The sequence below is a fragment of the Aotus nancymaae genome, unplaced genomic scaffold, assembly GCF_030222135.1.
Source record: "Aotus nancymaae isolate 86718 unplaced genomic scaffold, 86718_ANA_hifiasm-v0.15.2.pri h1tg000057l, whole genome shotgun sequence".
Lineage (NCBI taxonomy): Eukaryota > Metazoa > Chordata > Mammalia > Primates > Aotidae > Aotus > Aotus nancymaae.
The window spans coordinates 44,299,753-44,311,892 of NW_026988471.1; the positions used below are offsets into that span (position 1 = coordinate 44,299,753).

A 12,140-nucleotide genomic window follows, 5' to 3' on the forward strand; every position below is an offset into this window, starting at 1 on the left:
GCTCTACCTGGAATTGCACCTACCTCAAGAACACAGTGACACACAATGATCTGTATATGTTTTGAACTGTGAGTCCACCAGGTTTTGTTTCTCCATGGGTGTGATTCCTCATGCTTAGTATCTGTCAGAAATTCCTGAGATTTCCATCCACTAATGGGAGGGACCCTTCTTGTTTTCCCATGCTGTTATCAATTTATTCAAATAAATATGTATTTATATAGGTATACATGTACACCTTTTCTGTCAACTCATGGAATTAGGACTTGTGAACATGCAAGTGATGATGGTGGTATAATTAAAGAATATCATCGGTTCAGCCTACCATATTGATCATATTCTCGGTTTCATTATTTGCTGAACAGTGTGTAGTCCTATGTTAATATGGCTATTTTTTTTTAATCTCATACTTGTATATCCAACTCTTATCTGATATCTTTCCTTGGATTTTTTTATAGGCATCTCAACCTTAACATGTCTAAAACTGAATTACTGATCTTAACCCACCAAACCTGCTTTACTCAAGCATCATTCACATATCAGAACACTTGGAGCAAATTCTTCTCAATTCCTTTTCCCTCACTAATCACCAAGTAGTCCCTACAAAATAGACTTGACTTCTTTCCATTTTTACTGCCATTAACTCTGTCCAAGCACTATCATTTCTCACCTGGGCTAGTACAAGAGCCCCCTAGCTGTTCCTATTGCTTCTCTTCTTCCGACTTCACTCTTCCCAGAGCAGCCAGAGTCAATGCTTAAAAATATAAATCAGATTATGTCACCCATCCTTGCTTAAAACTCTTCTATTACTTCTCACTGCTGTTAAAAATGAATTCCAAAGTCTTTCACATTAAATATTATCTCTGAATCCCAATCTGGAGGTTAGGTCTCCATTACTTGCTTAGAGATCTCTTTGAATAGCTCATTAGTCTGCCCACGTTCCATAAATTTGAAATCTTCTCTTTATTCCACTACCTTGCCAAGATGCTCCATAACTTTATCCTGAATGAATATAATTCCTCTTCACTATAATGTCTATATCACAAAACTGTTATAGTTGTACTTTTTCTTTTTTGAGATGGAGTCTTGCTCTGTCACCCAGGCTAGAGTGCAGTGACGCGATCTTGGCTCACTATAACCTCTGCCTCCTGGGTTCAAGCAATTCTCCTGCCTCAGTCTTCCAAGTAGCTGGGACTACAGGTGCACACCACCATACCTGGCTAATTTTTGTATTTTTAGTAGAGATGAGGTTTTGTCATGTTGGCCAGGCTGGTCGCAAACTCTTGACCTCAAGTGATCCACCAGCCTCAGTCTCCCAAAGTGCTGGAATTATAGGTGTTAGCCACTGCACCTAGCCAGTTGTACTCTTCAGACACCAGTCATTTCTATCTACTTGTAGCTAGATCGTCCCCTTAGAAACTATCTTTCTGAAATGAGTAAGTCCAGTTAAAGGTCTGAATGCCTTAGTCCAACCTGCTATAAAATGCAAATATTCCCAGTTGAATCTCAATATATGACAGGTGAATGCAAGCTTTGCTACCATGTGATCTTGGGTAAAAGTCTTAAGTACTCCAGGACACAGCCTCTTTTTCTATCAAATGAGGGGGTAGGGATATGTGAATCCTAAGGTCTCTTTTATATCTAGTAGTCACAGATTCCATGACATATTTCTTTAGAAAACAGTGTGGCACAGTACTTATCATTCAAATCCCATAAAAATTATACAGAAGGAAATACTCTACTTCACATTTAACAACTTTCAACAAAGAGGAAAACAATTTGACCCAAGCCTTCTGGAGACAACTTAAGCCCCATGTACCATTTTGTTATCACCATAAATTCACTCTGTCAAGCTTTAATGCTGTCTTGAATTGTCCAATGAACACATATAACCTCAAGAATTAAAAACAGAGTAACAACAAAAACAAATACTACTATTACCTACCACTTCTCTAATCAGACATAAGATCTACTTACCTACTGTGGACATCAAGTTCAATTCATGATATCACTACCGCAATTGTTTTAGAATGCCACAAACTGCAGCCATGTAAGGTAACAAACTTAATCAATTGAATGGTTTTAGACTATTTTGGGTAATGACCAAAAACAAACTACAATATCAAGCAGGAATGGAAAACACAGGAAAAAAACAAGGCACAGAAGGTACCAAAGACATCTCCTTGAAAGGTCAATAAAAATCAATAGTTCATACTGGTTTACACAAAGAGCCAACACGTCCCCATAGCACCTCCACTCGTATAATGTTGAAAGAAGAGGCTCTCTCTCCCAATTAGTTATTAGTTTCATCTAGTGTTTTTATAATCTTTGAATCTGACCACAGTCAATTCTAGGTCTTAATCAAAATCATTAACACCAGAACAACAACAAAAATAATTCCCTCCTTCCCTAATAACTCAGAACTCCTAACTACCTTTCCACAAATTGTACAACCCTGAAAATGGGAATCTACTCCCACAGACACTTAATTACTATGCCAGGTTTGAGTGCTGCCCCTTGTATTGATGGATTTCATAAATTAAATGATCCACAATGCTTTACCTGATACATTCCAACTCCAATGTGCTTTGGCTCAATTTTCACTAGCTCAGCTAATGGATCTTGTACACGCCTTGCTATGGAAACTGAAAAAACAGAATCAGAAAACAAGTTTGACTTAATGTGAAAAGTAGTACCCAATAATTACTTATGTTAGTTCTTCATAATGTAATTACTTAATCCTGTCCCTCCTCATCATCCCTCCAAAAAAGACCAACAATTTAACTAAGTTTCAAAGTTCTCTTTTGTCCCCATACAACAAGTAAATGCAAAATTTCATGATGATTTATGTCATCAGAACTACTAGGCATTCTTGAGCACAAATAGTCTGACAGGATTATAGATTTGGAAAAACAAATAGAATGTTTATTCCCTATACTTACATGTTTACCTATTCATTCTTTATATAAAGCATAATAGGATACCTCATGCTTCAGGGCAAGCAAAAGCTTGTTTTAAATAATTCTGCATTATTACAAATATATTTATATGCCAAATTTGTTTATTAGAACTAATCCCCATAAAATGAACAAATAATAGAATTATCTCCTTTTTAAAAGTTCCTTTTTTTTTTTTTTTTTTTAAGGGATAAGGTCTCACTCTGTTGCCCTGGATAGAATGCAGTGGTGCCATCACAGTTCACTGCAGCTTTGAATTCCTGGGCTCCAGCAATCCTCTCACCTCATCCTTCCAAAGTGTTGGGATTACAGGCATGAGCTACTGCACCCAGCAGAAACATATCTTCACGCAACCAGAGATCAAGTTACTTGGCTAAAGAATATAGTCATGTGGCCTTGAATATGACTGCCAGATTGCCCTGGCAAGTGATCTCCTTTGCCCCAACTGCTTGTCTCTTAACACACCATAGATCTAATTATATCCCTTTCTTGACCATTACAATCCATGCTAAAGAAATTTGAGAATTAACTTCAAATATTCCTTTAACTGTATCACAATTTTACTTGATCATCATTTATTGTCACTTTTTTACCAAATATCAATAACAATTCACATCTAATTTAGTTTATAAGATAGATTTAGCTATAAAAAAAGACATCGATTACAACTCTTATGAATAGTTCTAAAGGCAGCCTCCCTCTCCAGTAGCATATTTACACTGGGTCCTTACATATAAACAGCTTCCATTTTCAAACACATAAAAGCTAATCAGTGTTACCTTCTCATACAAGTTGGATGAAATATAAATTCATTAAGTGAAAATATTAAGACCATCAAAGAAAATCCTATGCCTGTTTCCATGTTCAGATATTCAAGATCTGGAAACAAAAGCCATCTCTTGCAGGTGACTCTCAGATTTTCGAGTCACTGATTTGTACCACTTTTCTAATTAGACGTTAGATCTACTTATCTACTGTGAGCATCAAATTCAATGCATGATCATTCAAGTCTTTTTCATATCCTTTATTACTACATCTAACATATAGTGACAATGGTTCCTTGCAAAGCATGTTTAGAGAACGTTGAGCTGGTGTTATACAATCTATTTCTCTCCCAGAAGAGATGGGGATTCCAAGGCCTCCATGTACACTTTTATTATTTAAAGAAATCAATCACAAATGGTTAGTTAGTGAAAGCACTGCAGGTGATGGAAGAAATGCTTTCCTCTAATAACCACATTCATAATTACAGATTTAAAGTAGAGATATGCTTGAATTTCTCTAAAGCAAATATTATTTCTTTAGCCTAGCATTTAAATGTGTAATACAATAAGAATGATTTTCAACACATATATACATTGCCAAAATACTCTGAGTAAAAACAACAAAGCCCTCACAACAGTAAACCAAGTCAAGAATTTAAGAGTATAGGAATACCTCATTGTATTGCACTTTGTTTTATTGTGCTTCTCAGATACTACATATTTCTTACAAATTGGGAGATCTGTGGCAACCCTGAGCTGAGCAAATCAACTGGCACCATTTTTCCAACAGCATGGGCACACTTCTGGTCATCGTGTCACATTTTGGTAACTCTCAGCAATATTTCAAACTTTAATTATATTTGTTATGGTAATCTATGACCAATGATCTTAGATATCACTATTGTAATTGTTTTAGAACACCATGAACCACACCTATGAGGTAACAAACTTAATAAATTATGTGTGTGTTCTGACTGCTCCACCAAGAGTGGGGCCTCTCCCTCTCCTGGGGCCTCCCTATTCCCTGAGACACAACGGTATTGAAATTAGCCCTATAAATAACCCTACAATGGCCTCTAAGTGTTCAAGTAAAAGGAAGAGTCGCACGTCTCTTACTTTAAATCAAAACTAGAAATAATTAAGCTTATTGAAAAGACATGTTGAAAGCTGAGACAGGCTGAAAGATAGGCCTCTTGGGCCAAACAGTAAGCCAAGCTGTGAATGCAAAGGAGAGCTCCTGAAGAAAATTAAAAGTGTGACTCCAGTGAACATACAAATGATAAGAAAGCAAAACAGCCTTTTGCTGATATGGAGAGAGTTTGAGTGATTAAACCAGCAACACCTTCCCTTAAGCCAAAGTGTAATCCTAAGCAAGGCCCTAACTCTCTTCAATTCTATGAAAGCTGAGAGAGGTGAGGAAACTGCAGAAGAAAAGTTTGAAGACAGCAAAGGCTGGTTTGTGAGGGTTAAGGAAAGAAGTCATCTTCCTAACATAAAAGTATAAGGTGAAACAGCAATTGCTGATGTAGAAGCTGCAGCAAGTTATACAGAAGATCTAGTTAAGATCATGATGAAGGTGGCTACAATACACAGCAGATTGTCAATGTAAACAAAATAGTCTTCTATTGGAAGAAGATGCCATTTAGAACTTTCATAGCTAGAGAGGAGAAGTCAATGCCTGGCTTCAAAGATTCAAAAGACAGCCTGACTTCTTTTATTAGAGAGGAATGCAGATGGTGACTTTAAGTTGAAATCAAGGCTCATTTAGAATTGAGTTCTTAAGAATTATGCTAGATCTATTCAGCCTGTGCTCTATCAATGGAACAACAAAGCCTGTATGATGGCACATATGTTTACAGCATGGTTTATTGAATATTTTAAGCTCACTATGGAGACCTACTGCTCAGAAAAAGATTCCTTTCAAAATATTATTAACAATGTACCTGTCATCCGAGAGCTCTGATGGAGGTGTACAAGGAGATTAATACTGTTTTCATGCCTGCTAACACAAAATCCATTCTTTATACCATGGGTCATAGAGTAATTTTGACTTTCAAGTCTTATTTTTTAAGAAATACATTTTGTAAAGCTATAGCTACCACAGAGGGAGATTTCTCTGAGGACCTGGGCAAAGTACATTGAAAACCTTTTGAAAAGGATTTAACCATTCTAGATGCTATTAATAACATTCATAACTCATGGGAGGAGGTCAAAATGTCAACATTAACTGGAGTTTGGAGGAAGCCGATTTCAACTCTCATGGATGACTTTGAGGGATTCAACACTTTCGTGGAGAAAGTCACTACAGATGTGATGGAAATAGCAAGTAAACTAGAATCCGAAGTGGAGTCTTAAGATGTGACTGAATTGCTGCAATCTCATGATCAAACTTGAAATAATGAGGAGCTGCTTTCTTAGGGATGAGCAAAGAAAGTTGCTTTTTGAGGTAAAATCTACTCCTGGTGAAGATGCTATGAATGTTGCAGAAATGGCAAAAGATATCAAACATTACATAAACTTCATTGATAAAGCAGAATCAGGATTGGAGAACACTACAATTTTGAATAAAGTTCTACTGTGGGTAAAATGTTATCAAAGAGCATCACATGCTACAGAGAAATCTTTTGTGAGAGGAGAGTCCACTGATGCAGCAGACTTCATTGTTGTCTTATTTTAAGAAATTGCCACCACATCTCAGCCTTCAGTAAGCGTAAGCCTTGTGGTCAGCAACCATCAACATCAAGGTGAGACCCTCCACCAGCAAGACTGTGAACTGCTAAGGGCTCAGATGATCATTACCATTTTTAACAATGTTTGCAATAAGGTGTGTATACATTTTTTTGAGATATAATGCCATTAGATACTTGACACACTATAATGTAAACATAATTTTTGTATGCAATGAGAAAACAAAAATGTCATGCAACATTTTTATAAGTCCTATGTCCAGGCTTTAGAGAGAGATGGTGCTATTTTCTGCTGGCAAGATAATCAAGAATGAGTTACTTAGCAGACAGTAATAACGCAGAGCTCTAGGTTGAGAATGATTAGGCTGACAACAGATTCTTGAAAGTAAAAAGAAGTAGCTCAGGAAAAGGGAGTCCAATGAATTGCTGATAAAGAGAATTAAGAGACAGGAAGAGTTATGGCCCAAAACTTAGGAAACGTCTACATTTTGAGACAGAGAAGAAAAGGAGGAAGTAGTCAAAGAAGCAGAGAATAAATAAAGAAGATAGCAAAGTAACAGAACTCAAAAAGATTTCTGGAAAATGATGAACATAGTTACACGTGCCCCAATTTTTATTCTCAGGTATATACTCAAGAGAAATGGAAACACATGTCCGTGTAAAATCTTATTCATGAATTTTCATAGCACCTTATTCATAATAGCCAAAAATGTAAAAACAACCCAAATATCCATCAACTAATCAAAATGTGGTATACCCATACAATACAATGTTATTTGGCAATAAAAAGAAATGAAGTGCTGATATATGCTACAGCATGGTTGAATCTTGAAAACATCATGCCTAAGTGAAAGAAGCCAGTCACAAAGACCGCATATTGTATGATTTCATTTATACAAACTGTTCAGAACAGGAAAATCCATACAGAGAGAAAGCAGATTTGTGTTTGCCAGGAGTTTGGACGGTGAGTGAGGACAGTAATGGAAGTGACTGCTAAGAGGTATGGGTTTCTTTTAGAGATGATGAAGTTATAAAACTAGATGGTGGTGATGGATGTACAACTCTGACTATACTAGAAAACATTAACTTGTACACTTTAAAAGGGTAAATTTTATGTTATGTAAATTATATCTCAATGAAGCTATTATTTTGTTTAAAATGTAGTATGTCCAAATGTATGGCAAATACTATTTTGCCCACACATAACGACAATAGTTTGCTGTATCACTACTATTCACCATTGTTCAGAAAACTCTAGTTGATGCAACTTCACAAAAAGGGAAGACATAAATATTGAAATGACATTATTTACATATGATAATTGTCTACCTAGAAAACATAAGCAAGTCAAATGAAGAAATATCAGAACTAATAAGATTCCAATTAGTTGGGTAGTTTCAAGACACACAAACAAAAATTGATGCTCTTATCATATGCTATCAAACCAGTAACACAAAGGTTGGGGAGTGTAGAGAATGGGGAGATGCTGGTCAAAGGGTACAAACTTGTAGTTATGGATTAATAAATTACAGAGATCTTATGTACAGTATGGTAAAATTAAAATGTAGTAAAAACAATAAAAAAATGGAATAATGCAGAAAACCCTATTCATAATGTTAAACATACACACACACATACATACACACATAAAAACAACCCATGGGCTGGGCATGGTGGCTCACGCCTGTAATCCCAGTACTTTGGGAGGCAGAGGTGGGCAGATGACCCGAGGTTGGGAGTTCGAGACCAGCCTGACCAACATGGAGAAACCCTGTCTATACTAAAAATACAAAATTAGCCAGGCGTGGTGGCCCATGCCTGTAATCCCAGCTACTTGGGAGGCTGAGACAGGAGAATCACTTGAACCCAGGAGGCGAAGGTTGCAGTGAGCCCAGCTTGCGCCATTGCACTCCAGTCTGGTCAACAAGAGTGAAAGTCTCAAAAAAAAAAAACATGAATAAGAAAAATAAAGAATGCAGAACAGGGATGAAAGTGGAAATGTAACAGAATTCCACTCTATATACTACAGACTCTTAAAAGTACAGTCACCCTGTATCCTTTGGTGACTGGTTCCAGGACCCTTACAGACACCAAAGTCTGTGGATGCTTAAGTTCTTTATACAAAATGGAGTAGCATTTGCATAAAAACTACACATAACCTGCCATATACTTTAAATCACCTATAGGTTACTTATAATACCTAACATAATGTAAATGCTATGTAAATAATTGTTATACTATATTTTCAAATCTGTATTATTTTTTAATTGTATTTTTTTTTAATATGATCGATCCACAGTTAGTTGAATTTGTGGGTAAGGAGGGTCAACTGTATTTATTAAATGGCTTTAAAGTTCACTTGCAAAAAAAAGAAATGCCATGAAAAATGCAATTAAAAAAAATTAAAGCAAGGTATACTATAAGCCACAGAAATTGAGAGAGTTGCATTGTGGTAGACTAGATAGACCAATGAAACGAGGACATAAAGTACATATAGAGATTTTAGTTTTTTTATAAATATTTTTTTTTTTTTGAGACAGAGTCTTGCTCCGTCGCCAGGATGGAGTGCAGTGGCGCAATCTCGGCTCACTGCAACCTCCACCTCCTGGGTCCAAGCCATTCTCCTACCTTAGCCTCCCAAGTAGCTGGGACTACAGGCGCGCGCCACCATGTTCAGGTAATTTTTTTGTATTTTTAGTAGAGACGGGGTTTCACCATGTTGGCCAGGATGGTTTCGATCTCTTGACCTCGTGATCCACCCACCTTGGCCTCCCAAAGTGCTGGGATTACAGGCGTGAGCCACCACGCCCAGCCTATAAATAATTTTTAAATGGTAGTGTAGCTCAATGTGTAGAGGAAGACAATTAGTATAGGATATTAATACAAAAAGTTAAGCATTAGAGAAAAAAATTATGCTTGCTATACCAAAAGTTGGGAAGGTATCCCAGACTGAGTCAAGACTAGTATCTTAAAAGATAAGCAACCAGAGCTACCTCTTACGGTTAAGTGGTTGAGTATGTAACTTGCATGCCCACATGCAGTAGCCTTGAAAGCAACATTTCTCCTCACTCATAATATGTCTTATATCCAAAGAATAAAAAGACTTGCATGGGTTTTGGCCTTTCAGTTCTATGAAATACCTAGAATCCTAAAGCTTCTAGAGCAAATTAATTTATTTGCTTAAAAGATTATATTAAACTGTGCTCTCTTTAAAATTTGTCTCATCCTGTTATCTAACAATATTAGAAATCTGTATTTTTTTAAAGTCCAAAATTCATCTCATTTTATCCTTCCCCTTCACGTTAGACAGGAACAGATGAGAATAGGTAAAATTCCTCCATGTTGTCTTTTCCAGTCAACAACTCCAAATTAGAATTTTTTCACTGTAATGCTTATTAAAATGTAGTTTTAGTAGTCTTGATGTAAATCCATTATAATCTTGACCCTCTAAGTAATAATTACATTTTTAAACAAGAAGCTGAGAAATATGTTGACCTGAAAACAGTTTTCTGTATCTGATTGTAATGGAGATAGACTGAAGGTTACCAAACTAGTATAAACTTTTCAAAATTCATAGATGATGTATCTAAAAAGGGTGAATTTTACTTTATGTAACTATATCTCTAAATTAAAAAAATATTTTTTATTTCTCTGAAAATGTTAAACTTTTTCTTCTGTCTGCATCATCTCTATTTCCTCCAAGTAGCTTTTTTTCTTCCCTAGTGTATTTTGGTATCTGTCTTTAATATTAATAGTGTAAGTTTTCATTACATGTTAGGTGACCACTGACTGTCCAACAGAGGCAGGGTACTATAAAGCTGACTTTAAGTGCTTTGCCCAATGGTAAGGCTTCTCAACTATGGCTTTACTGTGGGTGCTCTGGCCATTTCTTTGTGTACCTCTAATCTCAGTTTCTTCAATGTTGCCTCCTGTATTATAGCAGAGTCTTCTTATCTGCACAATTTTATTCCTCTCTAATATCTCTACAACAGCAAGTAAATATTTACTCAATTCTCCTTTATTTCAGTAGCATCCCCACTCTCATTTGTAAGCTGTGTCCTCCACTGTAGAAACCTTCTGTTTAACCCTCTCCAGGGAACAAATCCCCTGTCTTCTGCAAAGGTAGAAAAAAAGACAGTTACTCAACTGTGTGAAAGGGGATGTTCATTGTTGTTGTGATTTTATTGAGGTGAAATTCTTGTAACATATAATTAACTATTTTAAAGTGTAGAAAACAGTGCTACTAAGCATGCTTGCAATATTGTGCCCCAACATTTCTATCAAGTTTGAAAACATTTTAACTACGCCAAAAGAAAACCCTGTACTCATTAAGCAGTCCCTTTCCATTCCTATCTCTTCTCAGTCCCTGACAACCTCTAGTCAGTTTTCTATCTCTACAGATTTGTTTATTCTGCACATTTCATATAACCGTACAAAATGTGGTCCTTTGGGATTGGCTTCTTTTACTTGATGTTGGTATGACATTTTTGAGGTTCATATGGTGTTGTGGCAGGTACCAGTACTTCATTCTATTTATGGCTGAATGATATTCTATTGTATGGCTATACCATATTTTGTTTATTCTTTCATCATGTGAGTTGTTTCTAACTTTAGCTATTGTGAATAATGCTGCTATAAGCATTTGTGTATAAGTATTTTGGTTGAATCCTGTTTTCAGTTTTTCTGGAGACATACCTAGCAATGAAATTGCTGGGCCTATGTTTAATTTGGTCTCATTGCTTTTTAGATAGACTTTCAACCAATATCTTCATTTTCAACCCAGTCTCAACCCTCTCAGCATACTTCCAAAGTACTCGGCACCATTTCCTGAACCTATAGGGGTTACGTGATCCATACCAGGTTAGTTCTGTATTTTATACAATGCTGTCTTAGAATTCAACATTCTCAAGTTAACTAGGTGACTTATTGTTCATCTATCTGCTTTAAGCTTCAAATCTTGTTGTTGTTGATATCTCCTCTCCCATTCCTTTTATTTTAATAGGTTTATGCTTTCATTCTATCATGTCATTTTAATCAATTTCAGAAGGAGAGAAGAAAAAAATATACTCTATCTTCTACTTTAAATCCATTATAAACAGTTTAATAACATTCATCTATTATATCCATCCAATTTAAATGCCATGTACAATGTATTGTGGGGAATATAAGCATATATATATACACACACATATATATATACGTACATATATATATACAGAAGACAACTTCTGTTTTCAATAAGCTGATAAACTGGCCAAGGAGGCGCAGTAATGAGGATTATTTTCTTACACATGCTTAACACATGTATGAATGTTGAACTTCTGTTGTATTCTTATATAGGAAACTTTTAGAGGACTGAAAGGTAAAATCCACACCTGTAGGTAGCTCAGATCTCACATAAAGTAAAAAGTCATCCCTGGCATCAATCGCCAGGAAAAACAAAAACTCCCAATGAGAAATAGGAACTGAAAAGGAAGGGGACTCTAGAAAACCAAGAGTAAAGACTCCAAGCCCTTTGAATATTTGACTCCAGGGCTAGATTTTAAAGACTCAAAGTGTCTAAATTTTTACTAAACATGGTCATTGCCACATAGAAGCAAGCCAAGACACAGAAGGAAGGCATACTTAAAATGAATCACACACTGAAGACACAGCTAGACTTTGAAATTAGAGTAATTAGAACCATATAATGATTCTCCATTTTATTATCTTCTATTTTCACAGTCTTGTTGAAA

At 36.0% G+C, this 12,140-nt stretch overlaps 1 protein-coding gene across 4 annotated transcripts in view; it reads right to left on the minus strand.

The window, feature by feature from the left end:
• Positions 1-12,140, minus strand: part of SRBD1 (S1 RNA binding domain 1) — a 218,101-nt gene that overhangs the window by 87,536 nt on the left and 118,425 nt on the right. For all 4 annotated transcript variants that reach the window (XM_012450585.2, XM_012450583.2, XM_012450584.3 and 1 more), the window contains exon 16: positions 2,560-2,642. In XM_012450585.2, the coding sequence (XP_012306008.2) occupies positions 2,560-2,642 (83 nt within the window). The remainder of the gene's footprint in view (positions 1-2,559; positions 2,643-12,140) is intronic.